Source organism: Myotis davidii, unplaced genomic scaffold (assembly GCF_000327345.1).
Source record: "Myotis davidii unplaced genomic scaffold, ASM32734v1 scaffold482, whole genome shotgun sequence".
Lineage (NCBI taxonomy): Eukaryota > Metazoa > Chordata > Mammalia > Chiroptera > Vespertilionidae > Myotis > Myotis davidii.
The window spans coordinates 674519-695363 of NW_006293550.1; the positions used below are offsets into that span (position 1 = coordinate 674519).

At 38.5% G+C, this 20845-nt stretch overlaps 1 protein-coding gene across 3 annotated transcripts in view; it reads right to left on the reverse strand.

Moving 5' to 3' along the window:
• Positions 1-20845, reverse strand: part of NSUN3 (NOP2/Sun RNA methyltransferase family member 3) — a 77657-nt gene that overhangs the window by 38479 nt on the left and 18333 nt on the right. For all 3 annotated transcript variants that reach the window (XM_006767255.2, XM_015566214.1, XM_006767256.2), the window contains exons 4-5: positions 7945-8099; positions 7042-7163 (exon numbers count right to left, since the gene is read on the reverse strand). In XM_006767255.2, coding sequence (XP_006767318.1) covers positions 7042-7163; positions 7945-8099 — 277 coding nt within the window. The remainder of the gene's footprint in view (positions 1-7041; positions 7164-7944; positions 8100-20845) is intronic.

Below are 20845 nucleotides of genomic sequence, written 5' to 3' on the forward strand. Positions count from 1 at the left end.
GTCATTAGTTTATTTACCAAAGAGGTCAGTTATCAGCATGTTTAACTGGGTTACCTACCTACTTTCTTTCCATGAGAGTGTCTCCTGGGAAATCAAAAGAGAAATGATCACACCTGCTAACTCCTTCCCCAAAAAGTTATCAGGCTCTTGCTTGGATCATTAAAAGAAACTCATGTTTTAATCTCCATTAAGATATGTTTTGTAATTATTTCTTAATCAATGAGATTCTATTATTAGAAAAAGCAGTCTTTCATAGTCCTACCTGAATAAGTGAATGAATGAAGTGATTTCATATGATGCCATTTCATTTTCATAAGTATGATTTCAAGGACTATTAACAATTAAATTTTCCTAATAAATTAAGTAGAAAAAGATATCAAATTGTGTATCACTATGATTTCCATTTTATAAATACTATATGCAGTCAAAGGAAATGTCAGGAAAATAACAGCTTCTTTCAATAGATGGTTTATTTTATTCTTTATATTTTTTGTATGTTCCAATGGCTTTATGAGACTATATTACTTTTATGATTAAAAAAAAATTAGAAAATATATTTCAGTTTAAATATTTACCTGTTTCTTGTTTGGTAAAATAGACCTTCTTAGGCCCATACCATATCCTTATCCTCAGCAAAGTTAGGTGTCCCCCCTCTTGCTCCCTCTGCACCCTAACTATTCCTTCTATTATTACATTCTTACTAGGTTTATGATAATTGCCCTGCAGACCTTGAGAACAAGGATCATTTCCTATATATTTTAGTATCTGCAGTTCCTAGTAACATTCCTAGTACAAAGTAGATACTGAATAAATGTTGGATAAATCAATAAAGCTGATAAATTCTTATTTTAAATATTGTATGTCATACTGTTAATCTACATTTGACACATAGTTTTATGACAGAAAATACAATAGCTACACGTTGTAGCTATGGATGTCTTCTCAATCTTTTATAATTTCACTTAATGTGGAATATTTTGATCTGTATACTCTTACTGAAAAGAAGCATGAACTTTGCCACAACAAATTACAGACTTTTAATTTCAGAATCTCTGACTCCTAACACCTAACTTAAAGAAAACAGAAGAAAAAGGAGGAGGAAGAAGAAGAAAATTAGTAGTTAACAACAGTAGTAGTAGTAGTAGTAGTAGTAGTAGTAGTATTAACAGTGGCTTGCCTTTGTCTTAGAGATTTCAAACATAAGACTAAGCATATAATGATAGTATGCAAAGTAAACTGAATTAGTTAACTTTAAAAAGAAAATATGTACATATCTGAAACAGTGGTGGGAATATTCCATTCTAATCCTATATAATAAAGAGGTAATACGCAAATTAACCCTCACATCGTCACAAGATGGCTGTGCCCACAGTGGAGGCAGGGTTCCCGTAATGAGCCATAACGAGCGATCAGTAGGGACCTGAGGCTGTGTGGCACTGGGCCAGGGCAGGAGACCTGAGGATGCACCCCCCTGCCTGGCAGGGCTTGACGGGGGACCTCAAAGTGCACCCCCGACCTTGGGGACCTCAGGCCACGCCCCTGCCCCAGTGCCAGGAGGGGGGACATCAGGCCATTCCCCCGCACCTGGCGGGTCTTGATGGGGGAGCTGAGGCTACGCCCCCTGCCTGGCAGGGCTTAACGGGGGACCTCAAGGTGCGCCCCCCCCATCCAGACCAGGGTCAGGGGACCTCAGGCCATGCCCCCAAACCCAGTGCTGGGCCAGGGGACCTCAGGCAGTGACCCCTGTCCCGGCGCCGGGCCAGAGGACCTCAGGCCCCGCCCCCCACCCAGCGGGGCTTGACGGGAGACCTCAGGCTGTGTCCCCCACCCTGGCCTGGGGACCTGAGGCTGCGCCCCCTGCCCAGTGTGCGCCAGGGGACCTGAAGCTGTGTCCCCTCACCCAGCAGGGCTTGACAGGGAATCTGAGGCTGCGGCCCCCTTGCCAGGGGCCCTGAAGCTGTGCCCCTCACTTGACAGGGCTTGACAGGGGATCTGAGGCTGTGCCCCCCTCCCAGCGCCGGGCTGGGGGACCTGAGGGTGCACCTTCTGCCCAGCGGGGCTTGATGGGGGTAGGGCCGGCCAGGTCTGGATCTAGCCCAATGGGGGTGGGGCTAGCTGGGTCTGGGTCTCGCGCAATTTCGAGGTGTGTGTAGGTGGGCGGGGACTTGACTCTGGGTGCCACGGCGTGTCCCAGACTCTGACAGGAAAAAGATTTTCATATACATTTTACTAATTTTCTTTCATCTCTGACACTTCTATTATAGAGAAAGGGCAAATAGCAATATTAAAATATTTCCTATAATTAATTACCTTTTAATGTGCACAAATTTTGTGCACAGGGCCACTAGTATAATTATATGTCTAAAGATTATTTTTCCACTATAAGCACATCAACATTTTGGGTGCTGTGTTGATGAATGATGAAGGCCCATGCTCCACAGTCACTAGGTATCTCTTAGCTCAAGAGCATAACAGATACAACGTTAGTGCTGTTTTTTTCAATGTTTCTTTTGAAATACAATTTTCACTGTCAAAGAACCACTTTTTAAGGACTGTTGTATGGATGATTTATACGAATTTTCAAAATGTTACAAAATAATCTAAGCTTCCTTTTTCAATGAGTTCACAAACCGGATTTTACTTGTCAACTGATGAGAAAAGAAAACCCAAAGGGGTCAGTATTTTAAATGTGATTGACTTCCTCTGAGGAAATGGATGACATGATACATTACTGCAATAAGATACCTATATTTTTGTTATAAATCATACTCTTCAATTCATACTTTCCCATCTAAAAATCATGTAAATTTCTCTTGCACAGAAAACATGGTCACTTTCTAAAAAGACTACATATAAATCACTTTTAGCATACTTTCCCACTGTTTTTCTTAATATATTTAAATTAAAAATGAGGCAGACAATCTGATTATGTAGTATGTACATGTATAGTATGTAACAGAAATGGTCTCAGAAATTATTTTGAGAGAGAATAATAATAAAGGTATACTTTCAATTGGCACTCTATAATTAGAATTGGCTTCTCTTCAATTATTCCTTATATCCTTTCCCACATTCTCATCTTCTGAAAATGATTTGGGGGGACAGATGTTTGAGAGAGTTGTATGTAACTTTTTATGTTTTATCAAGTAAATAGAAGATTCTAACTTTTCTAATTCTGTGTGGGCAAATCAGAGAGTCCTTAATAAGTGTACAATGAGCTCATCTGCTTTGAGATCTTTCTCTTGTCATCACTGTGCCTTCCAGTATGCTTTTCATGTTAAAATATCAGGTTAGATTATTTTTATGATTATATACATTCATTAATTTTTAAAGAATTTTTGAAAGACTATTACATATATTTTACTATACCATATCCATTAACATTAGTCCTTCTAAAAAATTTAACATCAAGAAACTTCTAATAAATAAAGTGTCTATTTTCATTTAAGTATCACATTCATAAAAATTTGTACAAGATTAATATTTGGTTGTAGAATATAGTGTTTTCATAAGCTAAAATTCTGCATACTATGCAGGCTGCCTATTTACTATAAATATGAATGGTTTCTGATAAGGTAAATGAATATATAGCCATAGAGAACATCAAGTACCTTTGAATATTACATCTGTCAGCAAACAAAAGCAGATACAAGTCTAGGCCAATCAAGAAGTTTTCCTGCCTGACCAGAGTGGCTAAGTGGTTGAGCTTCAAGCTATGAACCAGGAGGTCATGGCCCAGTCAGTTGGGGCCGTGCAGGAGGCAGCCAATCTCTTATCATTGATGTTTCTATCTCTCTCTCCCTTTCTCTTCCTCTCTGAAATCAATAATATATATATATATTTTTTTAAGTTTTCCTTATTTGTTTCTCACATATCCTTTCTATTCCTTTTCTCCCTCTGAGTGCCATCTTCTGTCAACAATACCAGGTTAGGCAGTATTTACTTGCTAGCTTTCTAATTGTTCTTTGAAAATACAAATGAGGATCCACTATCAATCCAAAAGAAAGAGAAACTTTTTTGTATGTGATACAGTGATAGATTCATCCCTGATGAGAAAAATACTATAGACTTTCTTCATTTTTTGGAGTCAGGAAATAAGAGAGATTGTGGCTGGAATTATTTTTGTCCCATTATCTTTTTAATCCCCAGACTTGTAGATTTCAGAGAATTAGAACCATTTTCTGTGCCTATAGCTGGGGTATCCCCACCATCCCCTTTATCATTATAATCACACAGCCAAGGGGTTCAAGAATTTCAGCTGCTTCAAGTGGCTCCAAAATCTCACACAGACCAAGCAGCAGAGTCAAGGAATATAGTTTAACTGCTCAAGGAAAAGAATGGGCGATGGCTGGTATGATGGTCTTTTCCCATCACATATGACTGCATGAACACCTACAACCATTGTGACTGAGATGTCAATTTTGTGCCCTGTGGATACGCTACTAAAGTGATGTAGTAGCCAATCCTTTGCGGGAGTAAGATGATGGGAGAGAGGAGAGGCCACTAAAAAAGAGCCCAGTTGTTAGGACATAAGAAGGTGCCTATATGAGCTTTATGTAAATGCAGGGTCTTCGTGATGATTGAAATGTTATATGACATTAAGGGAAATGTATTTACATGGGGAAAACCTATACTCTGGTTTCTCTTCAGATCGCATAAATCTTTCGCCTTTTACATGGGGAAAACCTAAACTAAACTACTGCTTTTAAGTAAAAGCAATACTAATAAAAATAAATTATGTGAATTGCTTTACATTTAAGCCTAATTACCATACAGCATGATAATGATCATATCATTATTTTTGTCAGATTAACTTTGCTCTAAATTTAATTACAGATGTGAATTTTAAATACTCAGCCCTTATAATTTCGTGTTTTTAAAAAATCATTTATTGACCCCCCCTTCTACATTCCAAGAAACAAATCATATAATGGGAATAAAAACCATTAGACAATCCCTGCTCCCATGGGGCTTATGGTCATGTTGAGGAGAGAGACAACTACTGGGCAAACGTCAAGCAGAGGAACTAACAATCAATAAATTTTTAAGTAAAGTGAAAGACAGAAGAGGGATATCAATCTCAGTCCTAGGGAGTCAGGTAAGAACCAGTAGGGTTAATCAAGAGAAAGGAGAGAATGAGTTAGAAGAACTTTTAAGCAAAAGGAACAGGAAATGCACTGGCCTCAGAAATGAGATACTGTAAAGTAAGTGTGAGGAGCTGCACAGTTGGAACACAATGCAAGGGAGTCCTGAAACATGAGGTAAGTGAAATAAGAATTAACCATATCCAAAAAGGACTTCAATATCATACTAAAGAATTTGACATTGTATGGCAATGGGGAATTACTGCAGAATTTCAAAAAGAAAAATGACAAGATCAGATCTACATTTCAGATCAGATTTGGCTTTATCATGGTGAGTGAAGTAGAGCTCACACCTGGAGATATTCAGGACAGTTAGGAGCCAGTTGCAATAATTTAGAGGACAGATGCTGGTAGTTTAGGCTAATAAGGATGAAAAGAATTAGATGGGCTTGAGAAATATACTGATTCAACTAAAATATCATAGTGATAGATTGCATATGAGAAAGGGGAGTTGGAGATGAACTTTGACTTGGGCAAATGCAAGGTGGTAGGCATGGCAATTATTGAGATACTAGAGCAGTGATGGCGAACCTATGACACGCGTGTCAGAGGTGACACGCGAACTCATTTTTTTGGTTGATTTTTCTTTGCTAAATGGCATTTAAATATATAAAATAAATATCAAAAATATAAGTCTTTGTTTTACTATGGTTGCAAATATCAAAGAATTTCTATATGTGACACGGCACCAGAGCTAAGTTAGGGTTTTACAAAATGCTGACACACCGAGCTCAAAGGGTTCCCCTCCCTGTGCCTTAGCGTATCACTAGCATATTATGCTTAGATTGGTTGAATAGATGTCTGGACGACCAGACACTTAGCATATTAGGCTTTTATTATATAGGATAGAAGAGAGGAAAAGAGACAGGTTGGTGGGGTTTCTATTTTGTTTTTTGTTTTGTTAATGGGTGGGGCAGAAGTTCACTAGAAATTATGAGTTCTCTCTTGACAAATTGAGTTCTGTATGTCTGAATGACTTCCAAATAGACATCTCTGGTAGAATATTGAATATAAAGTTCTGAGACAAAGGAGAAATATCTGAGCTTAGACCCATATTTGGGAGATAGTGTCTTATATCAGTTGAAGCCATCTGATAAATAGAAAAGAGCTCTAACTAACATTAGTTGCCTAAGGAAACCCAAAATTTATGGGATAAGCTAATTAAGAGCAAATTAAGAATATAAATAGAAGGAAAACATAGGATCCAAAGCTGCATTCTGTTTCAAATCCTGATGAAAGAATAAGGTGATGAAACCTAGGTTTGGGATGGACCCAATAAGAAAACAATTTTAAACCACAGTAAAATCACTTGTGCCTTTTAAAAGACAAGGCACAGTAATACAGTACTTCATCATCAGGGCAGGGGCAGAAGGAACATTCCAGCATGAGAACTGAAAGGGAAGAGATTGAGAATTACCTGGGTGTAGTCTTTGGAGGAATAAGATTGATAATTACCTGGGTGCAGCCTCTAAAGGAGTAAGATCCAGGGCAGGAGCAGAAGGAACATTCCAGCATGAGAACTGTAAGGGAAGAGACTGAGAATTACCTGGGTGCAGCCTCTAAAGGAGTAAGATTGAGAATTTGAGGATGCAGCCTTTGGAGGAATGAGATTGAGAATTACGTGGGTAGAATCTTTGGAGGAATAAAACAGAATTAAGAGGGTGCAGTCTTTGGAGGAAAAAAATTAAGAATTTTCTGGGTGCAGCCTTTCCAGGAATAAGACTGAGAATTTTCTGGGTGTAGCCTTTGGAGGAATAAGATTGAGAATTATCTGGGTGCAGTCTTTGGACATCTACATAGGAAACCTTCTATTTGGGGACTTCCTCCTGTCATGTTTTGTCACATCTATTTAAATTACATTAGAACCAAAATAAATGTTTGCATTAACAGCCCTTACCTTAAGAGTTCTATCTGTAGAACCGGCAACTTTCTCCTTTGGCTTATCCTACAGGCTGCCTTCTGAGAATCAGAAGAGAACAACCAACTTCGATCATTTGAACAAGGAGCATCAACTAACACCTAGGGGAAAAGAAGATACATAATCAAATATGTGCTGAAAATACATCCTCAGACACAAAGTATATAGGGAAGCTATGTAAAACATGACCAAAAATAGCAAATAAAGTCAATTCTTTTAAAGCCAAAAATACACCATGATAATTCTTCTTTATGACATTTCGACATTTCTTTACTAATACTTTCAACAAAATTTCCTGTGCACTTTCAGTGTTTGGATTTTTGGAGGAGAGAGAGAGAGAGAAAGAGAGAAAGAAAGAGAATGAATGGGGGGAGGACTAAAAAATCTACTAATGTCCACTAATATTTCATATACTTGACAACTATAGCAAAAGATTTTATAAAAGTGACTCATTTTAAACAGATAGTATATTTCTGCATTCTCAGCATTTATTTTTAGGAACTAATATTTCAATTTCAGTTTACTGAAATGTTCTTTTTCTTCAACTATCATACTCTGATATGAAATGTTACCAAATTAGAGCAATACAATGCACATGCTTGTGTACTGACACAAGTAATATCTGATCTTTTCCTAAATATCTTTGAGGTACCTGGAAATAAAAAACATTCTGTAATCTCCAATCCCAATGTTACCGCTTCCTTTGAACCATGCTGACCATCAAATGAAAACTACTTCCAGGTTCACTTATCAGAATTTCCCAGGGTACTAAGAAACTGTATCAGGCTCTGTCCGGAAACAGATGGAAAACAAAACAAAACAAAACAACACAACAGTGGTATAACTGGGCGTCCATCCGTTTGCCACAATGTAATAAAGTACCTTGTCAAACTTTTCAGGCTGGGCATCTCCCATTTCTCTGCCATCCAATTCAGACACTTTAATTACATTTTCCAAAGGCTCTGGGATGAAAGATTCTAACGTCTGCCTCAGCCACCTCAATCTCAGACTATCATATTCATTACAATGAAGATAACCTAAAGATAAAGAATTTAAAAGTTTTAAAATGAATGCAATGGAATTGTTAAACTTCTACTTTTGGTTGACTAAATTTAAAAAGAAATAAATGTATTATATTTATGCGGAAATAGGGCTCAAAGGTAAATATTATTATTATTACTTAAAAAACAGAAACTCACACACACTACATAAAACATTAATAGTTTTGCTTTTATACAGATTCTCAGGAACTCTCAATATTTACTGATTCAAACTTAATTTTGGAAGTAAAAACCTGTAATATACAACAAATACCTCAATTCTCCCTTAAAGCTGTTAAGAGTAAATGACATATTCTATTACATCCACAGAGCTCCTTCCAGGACAGAACAGCTTGTTAAATAAAGGAAGATATGTGGTATGTGGGATAAGCATGTAAAATGCAATTATCACTACGGTTAGAAAGACATGGGCCCAAGTTATGAGCTGTGAGACTTCAGTGGGTGGGGTATAGAGAGAGCACGGTTAAGCCAGACAAAGGGATGATTCACATCTGGGGCAGGATGGAGCAGGACAGTGCAAGATTTCATTATGCTGCTCAGAATGGAGCACAATTTAGAACTCCCTGTTGATTTCTTGAATTTTCCATTTAATATTCTGAGATCATGGTTAACCTTGGGCAACTGAAACCACAGAGAGAGAAAATGTGGATAAGGGAAAACTACTTTACAGAAGGCACTTAGCAAATGCCTCTCTCCCTAATAAAGTCAATGTTTTGATTTTCCTTTATTTGAATATATACATTCTCATTGTGCTATAAGTTATGTATAATATAATTATATAATATATATTTAAATACAAGTATTTTTTTAAAAAATTCTTAAAAGTATGAAGAAAACACATTAAAAATTACCTGAAACTTTGTCTTCAGATAACTGCCATTTAATATTTTGATAAATAAGCATACTGTATCTCTTTATACATATACCAGCACAAAAATTTACACAAATAGGATTATCTTTTGTGGTATCATTTTTTTCATGTCATTCTTCATCTACCCCTTCCACCAACTGCCCAACCACTCCATCCTTTATTCAACTATTACCAACTATTGGGCAGTCACATTGTTGTCAGTAATAACAGCATTCAATAAATATCCTTGCTTATTTTCATAATGTGGTTTTACTATTATGTGGTAGTACCAGAGGAATGGATAGGTTTGAGTAGGGAAATTATTAATTTTAGTAAATACTACTACCATGGCCCTCCACCAAATTCCCACAAGAAGTGTTATTAGCCTGACATGGGATGCGATGTTGTGGTGTAATCCTTGATCTCTTAACAACTGAGCATCTTTCCATTTGTCTATTCACCATTTGGTTTTGCTTTTCTGTCAAGTGCCTATTCTTAGCCTTTGGCACCCCTTTTTTCTATTGTATTATTTATATTTTTCTCATTAACAAGACAGATATTATAGTCATTAACCCTTTATCTTCCATCTGATTTGTAAATGTTTCCTAAATTGTCTTCTGAATTCGTTTGAAGTATCTTTTTTAATATATGTTTCACAATATTCTTATTGTCAGTCATATCACTTTTATAATTTTGGTCTTATTTAAAGTGTTCTTTTCACCGTTTGATTTTCATCTGATTTAACTAAACATTCAAGCAGATCACATTTGTCACCAACCTACACAGGACAGGAACCAGCTTACCAAGAGGGCAGGGTGAAACACTGCTCTTTCATGGAAGGCCTTCTGATGGTCCATTCAGGATGAGACTCACATTGGGAGGGTGGAGCTGTCCTGGCTTAAAAGCCCCACATCGCACAGGTGCCCATACCTCGTCTAACAACTCCACAGGCATAGCTTCCAGGGCCCGACAAGGGACATGCTAAATTAAGAATCACTGCACTTAGGGTTTATTTATTCTTTCTCCCAGTGCACATGAATTTTACCAATCAGGTCATTTTTATCAGAAGCAATGTTGCCTAGAAACATAGTGATAATCTCTGCCAGGTTACCAGGGAAGCAAAGTAAGAGAACTAATTGAAGTTGAAACTCTAATGCAGAGGGGGATACATTTTTGTAAACCCTCATCTCAAATACATACATGTATGTACAAACGTGTGTATGTGTATATACATCTCTATATATTTATAACATGTGTTGTCTTCCTCTGTCACTCTATTGTTAAAAACTTTTAATTGACTTCCCATCATCCACTAAATAAAATTCAGGCACCTAGCCTTCAATTCAAGGTCTGTAATACTGAAACCTCAAGACAACCTTTCCATTTTAACCTCTCACTATTCACCAACATACTCTGTACTCCGTCAAACCTGGCTGACTAGTCCGTTTCTCAAACATATTTTGTGCCTCTACTATAGAACTTACCACATTTTTATCTCAGATGAGAGGTGTTCAAGTGTATTGCTTATCTTTTCTACTACCAGGACTCCAAATTTCTATATGGCAAGAGCTCAGGAGATGGCATCAATTTTGTTTAAGGGAGGAAGAGGTAGAAAATCAACTTAGAGCTGCATATGCACAGGTAGAATAGTTTTTATTATTTAGTTTTCATGTTTATTTTGAATGGTTTCTGGAGGATTTGCTAATGAAGCTTATGGAGAGGTGTCTAAAAGTTGTGTCTTAGCCTGGCATCACTAGAACACAGCTTAAGACAAATGTTTACGTTATCAAAAGGGTGCAATCCCAGGAAAGCGTGAGTAAGAGAGAAAAAAAGGAAGTCAGTCATTCAAGGAGAGAGCACTAATGTAAGAGGGTCTGTAACCAAGCTGGCTACAGCTTAGCTCAGTCTCTCAGGATATGTCCACAGTCTGGAATTACTGAGCCTTGGAAGAAAAGACCAAGAACAATCTGCTAGTTTCTTCCTGTCTCCCGCCTTTCCTTGGTTAATGTTCATTCCAAGTGTTGGTAACTCCCACACACAGTGGGTCTGAGTTACCTGGCCCTTCCCAGGCACATGCTAAGGAAGCCAGAGAGTGCCAAGGCGAGGTACTGCAAGCACTCAGGCGTGGTCATCTCTGCTTGTCTGCTGGCCCCCTTCCAGAGGCTCCTCGACCTGCAGGAAGGCCATAAGCCTTGGCGAGGTTTCTCCAGTCTGGAAATAAATCAAAGCAACTCAAGCTTTGAGGTGAGGGGTGGGAAGAAACACCAAGCCAAGCAAATCTATGTGGTTCATAAATTGGGGCAAAGAGAGCCCCCCAAAGTTACTCCCTGTCTCCGCCACTGCTTAGTAGGTACCAAGAGCCGCAAAGGGAAAAAACAAACATGTCTTAATTATCTTCAATTCTATTTCTCCATTTTATGGTTTACAGATTTCAGTCTATTTCTAGTCTTTTAATAGTAACCCTTAAGGTTTTAACATGGATATGTAAAAGAAAAATCTAAATTAAGTAAATTTTTACGTTCTTCCTAAAAGATTCTTACAAGAATCTTGTAAGAATCCTTACCCAATTAGATGCCACTGTTATTATATGTGGGTTTTATTTGGCTTACATTTTTAACTGCACAAAACATTATCATTGGCTTATATAGTCAATGCCTGTTAGATTTTCCCAGGTGGAAAAATCTTTATTTTTTGGTATCTTCTATCTTTCAACCAGGATAGAGTTTTTCTTTTTCCTGAAGCATATCCTTCAGAATTGTTGGTGGCAAACTCTTACCTCTTTCTTTTTGTCTTAAAAAAGGCGGGGGGGGGGGGGGGGAGGATTTCACTTTTGCTCCTCCAAGGTTTTTAGGTGACTATACTTCAGGAATCACAGCCATCTTTTCTTAGCCCATTGAAATCATCATTCCTCTGAATGCGGGGTTTCCCTTGTTACTCTCAAGGTCAACTCTCAGTCTAACTGTTGTTCCTTCGCAGGTACAATGTCCTCCCTGGCTTCAATTAAGATCTTTTCAGTTTCAGTGTTCTGCAACTTCACTATAATGGTATACATTGCCTTAATTGTGGTTCCAAAATTTCAGAGAATATTTCCCACCCTCTCCCACCACCAAAGTTGAACACAGTTTCTTTTCAGTCCCTTGGAAAGGACAGTTTCTTCCTAGTTTACCTGACATAGAGAGAACAGCACTTTTATGTAACTTAATCTAGTAGATGTTCTACTTGGGCAGTTTCTGGCTTTGTCTTCTATTCCTGCATTTTCATGAAGTAATAATCAACATGTAAGTTTTTTAAGATTAAGTAAATGCACTCAAGTAAGTCAAAAGCCACCTTCAATGCTCAATGTACCTTCTAGGTTCCTCCTATCGCTTAGATTTTGGCCACTGAGTATTTGGAAATGATTAATACATTTAAAAAGATTTTGTCTTTCTTTAATATTACACCCTACCTACACTTTTTGATTGTTTTCAGCGGGAGGGTTGGTTACGGTACCTAGTCTGCCATATCTCAGGAAACAGAAGTCTTAGTAATTTCTATATCCCTCACTGCTCTACACCTACCATCCAATGCCTTTCACAAAATATGTACTCACTAAATGTGGTTGAGTTTATTTGAAACATGCCATTATAATAGAAATACTTAAACATAATAGAATATTTACTACAACTGAAAATCAGGTAGTTTTCATTAAATTATAGTTTTAGTAATGATTCTCAATTCAGTGCTTTAAAACAGCTCCCAGTTGAAATCTAATTTTATTATAACACTGTTTTGCTTAGAGAATTTAATTTTAAATAGTCTTAGGTTGGTTAAACTTTTAAAAATATGCACTATACGGCATCACAACCCAGGTTTCATATAAATATTGTCTTATTACACTGAGATAAATTTCATGCTGAGATTGTCAAAAACTAAACAAAATATTGATGTTTTTCATCTAAGTAGAAGGGGAGAGGTGAATTTAACAAATTCCTGAAAGAGTCATTAAGGCATTTATACATGCCAGCCTTTGGTCCATGAAAAGGAACTAAAAAAAAAGTTTCACTCATTAATTTATTTTGGTACACATAATTTAGAAAAAAAATAATTCTGCTTATTTTTTGTTCTAATTATTCCTTGGAGCCATAAGTCATAATGTGATTGTTTCTTTGTTTGTCTAGTTGAATTTATTGGGGTGGCATCCTATATAATAAATGGGTAATACGCAATTTGATCGTCGCGCCCTCGCACAAGATGGCAGCCCCTATGTGGTCCAAGATGGTCACCACAAGATGACCTGCAGGGGAGGGCAGTTGTGGGCAATCGGGCCAGCAGGAGAGGGCAGTTGGGGGGACCAGGCCTGCAGAGGAGGGCAGTTAGGGGTGACCAGGCCAGCAGGGGAGGACAGTTGGGAGGGATCAGGCCTGCAGGGGAGGGCAGTTAGGGGTGGCCAGGCAGGCAGGCAGGTGAGCGATTAGGAGCCAGTGGTCCAGGATTTTGAGAGGGATGTCCAACTGCCGGTTTAGGCCCGATCCCTGGGATTAATATTTGACAAAGGAGGCCAGAACATACAATGGGGTAAAGATAATTCATTCAAAAAATGGTGTTGAGAAAACTGAACAGATACATGCAAAAAAATGAAAATAGATCACCTTTTTAAATGATAGACAGGAATAAACTCAAAGTGGATTAAAAAACTTAATGTTAGACTTGAAACCATAAAAATCCTACAAGAAAATATAGGCAGTAAAACTTCAGACATCTCTCGGAGCAATATTTTTTCTGATGTATCTCCTTGGGCAAGGGAAACAAAAGAAAAATAAACAAAATGGACTAAATCAAACTAAAAAGTCTTTGCACAGCAATGGACATCAACAAAATGAAAATATAACCCACTGAATGAGAGAACATAATTCCTGATACCTTTGATAAGGGATTAATATTCAAACCTATAACTTTTAAAACTCCACACCAAAAATCCCCAAACAATCCAATTAAAATATTGGCAAAGGACCTGAGTAGACACCTCTCCAATGAAGACATACAGATGGCCAATAGACATATGAAAAGATGCTCAACATCACTAATCATCAGAAAAATGCAAATTAAAACCACAATGAGGTATCACCTCACACCTGTCAGAATGGCTATCACCAATAAAATTAACAAACAACAAGTTCTGGCAAGGATGTGGAGAAAAGGGAACTCTCATGCACTATTTGTGAGAATACAGACTGGAGTAACCACTGTGGAAAACAGTATGGTATTTCCTAATATGACTGTTTTATATGTCCTTTTCTATTAAAAAATTGTAATAATGATACTGTCCATATAGTAAACGTGCTGAAAAAGCTATCTGGAAACAATGTAACAAATTTACACAGAAATACAAAATGGTAATAATGAATTTTAAAATACATTTGAGAGTATAAATACCCTAAGGTTCTGGTTTATTAATCACCTGTTATGGACCGGGAACAATGCTAGTTGTTACAGACACAAAGGTAAACCTCCAGTAGCTGGCTAATGGAGGATGTTGGACAAGACAGCAGTTGAGTAAATCTGAGAGAATGTAGAACAGAAGCAACAGCTAATGTTTTAGTGAAAACTTGCCACTCACCTAGGGCAATTTAGGCAACTTCTTTTTGTTTTGTTTAAAATGGGGACAATGCCCAAATAATGAGTTGCCGCATTAAATGAGATCATATGTACTGTGTTCCTCAGAGCCCTAGGACTTCAGAAAGATGTTTATAAAGAAATTCAATCTAAGATGCTGGAAGCAGAGACTACTAAAAATGTTTGAAAAACACAGATTTATGCACTTTGATTAATGTAGTCCTTGGCACATACTGAGTGCTCCAAGTTGTTTTTTATTTTTATTATCCCACAAAGAAGATGCAACTAATGCAGGGAATTTAGGGAAGTGGATTCTTGAGTAAAAACCTGAAGAACGGAAAGGAGTTAGTAGGAGAAAAGGGGAGAAATAGCACCTATAGCAGTGATGGCGAACCTATGACACACATGTCAGAGGTGACACGCGAACTCATTTTTTTGGTTGATTTTTCTTTGTTAAATGGCATTTAAATATATAAAATAAATATCAAAACTATAAATCTTCGTTTTACTATAGTTGCAAATATCAAAGAATTTCTATATGTGACACGGCACCAGAGTTAAGTTAGGGTTTTTCAAAATGCTGACACACCAAGCTCAAAAGGTTCGCCATCACTGACCTATAGGGTATGAAGGAAGCCAAGAGCAATTCACAGTAAAGAAAGGAATCTTTTTAATCTTCTCTATCACCAAAGATTAACCTGATGTCAAAAATGTATCACTAACAACAAAGAGAATTTCATGCCTGGAGAGATACAGCCTGAAACTGATCAAGCCACTCTGCCAAGGTAAGTCATTCTTCATGTATTATTGTTTTCCTATTTTGAATCTGAACTGTTTGCTCTTTTTCTATAAACACCAGGACTTATCACAGACTGTGTTGACCAAAACAAACAAACAACAACAACAACAACAAAACCAATGGATAGTCTGTCACGGTGCTTACAGGTGGGAGCAGCTAGAGACCAACAGAAAAGTAGAATAATTTTTTTTTAATCAACCTCAAACATGAGCTTTTTAATCCTTCAAAGTTGTAAGCCTCTTGGCCCAGAATAAAGTTCAGTACTGATGCAAAGAAATTTGGTGTATAAGTGCACATTTAGCTAAGCCATCACTTTAAATTTTGCTTATAAAAGCTTTGATTAGCATTGCTTCTGCATTCCAAATTCAAGCACTGTAGCTAACCTAATTCAGGCTTTGAGCATCAGCATGAAGACATCTGTACTTCTTAGTAAACCATTATCATTAGTCCTACTTAGATGAAAAGCTACTTTACTTGGACCACTGCCTGTAGTTCATTACCCTTGATGTAAGAACAGAAGATTCTCCACTTCAAAGTCCTAGAATATATCAATTTGTCTTAGGATTCCTCAATCACCTTCAAATCATCTTCCCTACCATAAGCATGTAAAATATTTACAGCCTACTAATAAAGATAATTTAAGATTAAAACGCCCTCTCTTTAAAATACCAAAAATTGACATTTCTTTTCCACCTTTTGCAATACTAAAAATTCTATTTTCAAAACTGATGTAACAGCCAAAATAAGAATACTGTCAGAGTACAGAGTGAAAGTAAAGCCCAGTACTCCTTATGACACATGATTCCATAAAACTTCAGCTTAAATTATTACAAAATAATCTTTTGTTATTTCTTACATAAAAATACAGCAAGCTGTAATATCAGAGTTTTAATCACCATTCTAAAACACACAGGATGTTTGCTCTTAAATATACTGTTAACTATATACTTGTACCAAAACCTAGTACAACTGGATTCCTGGTTCTCATAAAAATGTTTGTAATCTGTTTCAACAGGGAATGCTCTCAAATGGAGATATAAATGAGCAGTCTTCAAACTGGGATACGCATGGCCCGGGGATACACACAATGTTCTAAGGGATACAGTGGGGCCTTGACTTACGCGTGTCCCAACTAACGAGTTTTTCGAGATATGAGCCGTCTCTCGGCCGATTTTTTGCTTTGAGTTGCGAGCTAAAATTCGGGTTACGAGCCAGCTTCAGATACCCCAGCGCTAGTAGGCGCAGCGAACGTCACAGTGAACACCACAACATCAGCCCAGCATCACGTGTCTCACTCGTTCACTTTAAGCGGTTAGCTTTTAGTTGAAGCATCAGTGTTGTGCTCGCATTTTTGCTCGCAGTTATTTTGCAAAACTTCGTTTTTTCAACCATGGATCTGAAGAAAGTAAGTGCGAAGGACAGTGCTGAGAAGAAGAAGCGGATGATGTGCACTGAATTAAAGAAATTATCGAAAAACATGACCAAGGTGTGCGTGTGATCGACTTGGCGAAGAAGTACGAGCGTAGCACTTCTACGATCTGCACTATACTGAAGCAGAAGGAGTTGATACAGACTACAACTCCAGCCAAGGGTGTTAAAATAATTTCTAAACAGCGGACATGTATCCATGAAAACATGGAGAAGCAGCTTACAGGAGATACCGTGATGAAGGCTATAACCTGCGAGAAGACACGAGCTATGTACGCTGATTTGCTGCAGCAGACCCCAGGCACTTCAATGGACGAGGCATCGGGCGAGCCGTTTAAAGCCCGTCGGGGCTGGTTCGAAAATTTTAAAAAGAGGACCGACATTCACTCCGTTGTCAGACATGGTGAGGCGGCGAGCGCGGATATAAAGGAAGGTGACATCAAGGAGCTCATCGAGGAGCACTCCGAGGAACTGACAACGCAGGAGCTAAAGGAGCTACAGACGCAGCAGCACAGGGAGGTTTTGCAGGGAATAGATGACACGGAGGAGGAGCAGGAGGAGGAGGAGGAGGAGGAGGAGGAGGAGGCAGCTCGCAAAAAGGGCAAAAATCAGCAAATAAGATTCAGTTATTCAGTTATTCAGTTCAGCCTTTCTCCTCCAACTCCATCAGCATCTCTAAGTCGTTTGATCTCCAAGGTAAATGCTGTACATTAAACGTAATAAAACAAGTTTATTGCACTATATTCTATTGTTCAGTATTGTGTTTTTATACAATATTCGTTATTTTTAAATACGTTTTTCTTATTTAAAAACATTTAACAAAACAACTGCGGTGTTTTTTGGGTGTCCGGAACAGATTAATGGCATTTCAATTCATTGTAATGGGGAAAATGATTTGACATATGAGTAATTTGAGTTACGAGCTCCGTCACGGAACGAATTAAACTCGTAAGTCAAGGCCCCACTGTATATGGGCGTGGACAGTTTCGTAAGAATCAATTTTCAGATCAACTTCCTAAAGGAAGAGAAGGCTTGAGTCAGGGCACCTTCACCTACTTTACATATGGGGAGCCAACTTCCTACCCATCCAGAACCTTATTACTGAAAACTGTGCCAGGGCGTAGAAACCTCCAAAGCACCAAAGTTCAACACATTGGAGCCTTGGCTAAGAAAGTGAATGAGTCCAACAAAAAGTGAGTCCACAAAGTGAATGTGTCAGACACAACCTTTTGTAACTGAGATGGTTCCAATACTTTGCCTTCAACAAAATAAAAAGGGAACCTAGAGAGTGCTCACCTAGCTGATAATTAAAATAAAGCTTGATGAAAGATAACTGTGTGATGTGGGTTATAATTCAGGAACTTAAAAAACTAGTAAATATACTATATAACACAGTTCCCACTACTTCCATCTTCTTACCTATGTGAACAATAGCATTTGCATTTATAAAAACAAAACCATCCAACAAACAAAAGAGACAGAATTAATGCTAAACCCCATCTCATCTAGCTATAAGTAATTTTTTTAAGTCCCATGGTCTCATTAAAAAGATGATGAATGTTGACTACTTACTTTTAACAAATATTTATGAAAATATACATTATATACATTTCATCATTTTTGTACTAGGAATAATGGTAAATGACAATTCACTTCAAAAGAACTTTAAATCTTTTAGGATTGCATTGTCCCACTTGTGGGCTGGTTCAAATGAAATGAGCTGTAAGTATAAAATACACACTAATTTTGGAAATTTTCTAAGAAAATGAGAATGCAAAATATCTCATTAAAATTTTTATTCTGATTTCATGTTGAAATGAAATTTGGATGTACTAGATTACAATGTATTATAAAAATTAACTTCATCTGTTTCTTTCTACCTTTTTAATGAGATGAAAGGGACCAAAGTTTTGCAACCCTAGAGCTGACTTTTGGGATACTGACTTTAGAATTCAGAAAGGACATTTTGATACCGTTGTAATCAACCTAGTTATTAACAACAGGAAAGGAGCAAAAGAAAGGCCAAATATTATAGGTGTGCCATTTGTGCAGATTTCCCAGGGAGCTGCAGTTTAACACTCCCCAGGGAATCACCAGTCTATCCCCCACAGACTCCTGGGGGAAGGGACTGGACAAGGGGAGCTCAAAATTTAGGATATTTAATCCCCAAAGCAAAGGAGTTTGCTCTCTTGGTTCCTCTTGGCTGATTCCTGGCTTGCAGGGCTCTGGCTCCTGCTTCCTGGCATTCTCCTGTGCGGCCCATGGCCATGTGGATCCCACACACAATGGACTAATGAACTGCAACTAGTCTGATGCTGAACTGGACCCAGCTGCAATATGGAATGGAAACTCTGCACACTGGCTTTCTCTTTAGCTCTATCAAATCCCCAACTACACTTCTTCCAGGACTGGATTAAGGGAAATGGGATGTTTGAAACACAGAGATGAAAGTCTATACAAATAAAAATCACTTATCCTCATGTGCGAATCTCAGAAAATTCTTTTTCTTAAGATAACTGTAAGGACTCCATCCCCAGCACAATAACAACTTGATTCTCCCCTTTTCCTGTCCATAAAATTCAGATGGAAAGACTTGCTGTAGGAAAGAAATCTTAGCTTACTCATCTTACCCTAATTTGAATTAAGTATGATGGATAGGAGGGCTCCAAGCAGGGGCCTGGTAACTAGATTACTCCTTGTGTCCCACCGATTCTGGGTTGCCTAGTAAGAATGTGCCTACAGCCTGGTCAGTGTGGCTCAGTGGTTGAGAATCAACCTATGAATCAGGAGTCACAGTTCCATTCCCAGTCAAGGCACATGCCCTCATTGCAGGTTCGATCCCCAGTATGGGGCGTGCAGGAGGCAGCCAATCAATGATTCTGTCTCATCATTGATGTTTCTATCTCTCTCTTCCTCTCCCTTTCTTTCTGAAATCAATAAAAATGTATTTTTTAAAATGCACCGACGAAGCTTGTTCTGCTCTTCCTCAACTAGCTGTGAAATCTCAGACTCCTGCCCCCTTTCTCCTTTGTCCACAAAGACATATAAACTTCAACAGCCCAATGCATTGGGGTCATATTTCATGACAACCCCTGGCATGTACATCTGTAATAAACTTCGGACCTTTTCTCCTGTTAATCTGTCTTTGTTAATTTGATTATTGTAGGAAATAGGCCTCTGTGATCCATCTTCAGCATGGACCACTTTTAGAGAAAACCAACAGCCTGTGGCCAGTTGGTTACTGAAGTTTCCCAGGACAAAAAGGATGTAGGGAGGCGGGGGAAAGGCATAAGAACAAAGAACTGTATATGTGACCAGTAGCACATTTTCAAAGACTTGCCTCAGCTAAACAAAGGGAGGTGGAGACAACTAGAAAGGCCTCAACTCATTTATTTTTAAATAACCCAAAGGGAGACAATAGACCCAGGCAATGTATGGAGAAAACTGTTAACCCCATACTACTCAACCAATGAGGAACTGGGGGAGGGACTCTCACACACTAGGAATAAAAAGCCTGTGATCACCGCTCCAAGTGTGTGCCTGTTCAACCAGACAACTGATCTTGCAAGACCGCATTAAAAGTCTTGTTTTCGCCATTCCTCTGTCTTTGAGTCCATTATTTGAATTTGCACAAGTGAGCATTTCTCACAATTATTAACTGGGAAAAAACATAAAACTATTTATTTAGCCCTCACAAAGACTACTCATAAGTTTTAAATTATATGTGAACTAGGGGCCCAGTGCATGAATTAGTGCACCTTTAAAGGAACTGTGGGCCTTGAGGATAAGGTGGGCACAGGGGCAGGTCTCAGCCCATCCTCCACGCCCCCACCCAGCCCCTCCCGTCACAGCCCTTGGTCCCGTCTGCCAGCAGCCCCTCTCCCGCTGCTGCTGCCACGCTGCCGCTGCTCCTACACACTGACGGCACTGGCCCCACTCGCACCCGCTGACAGCGAAGAGTGATTGGGGCCGGCACCAGCAGCAGGTGCGAGCAGGGCCAGTAATGTCAGCAGGTGCGAGCGGCAGCTGCTGCCCCAATCACCCCTCAGAAGC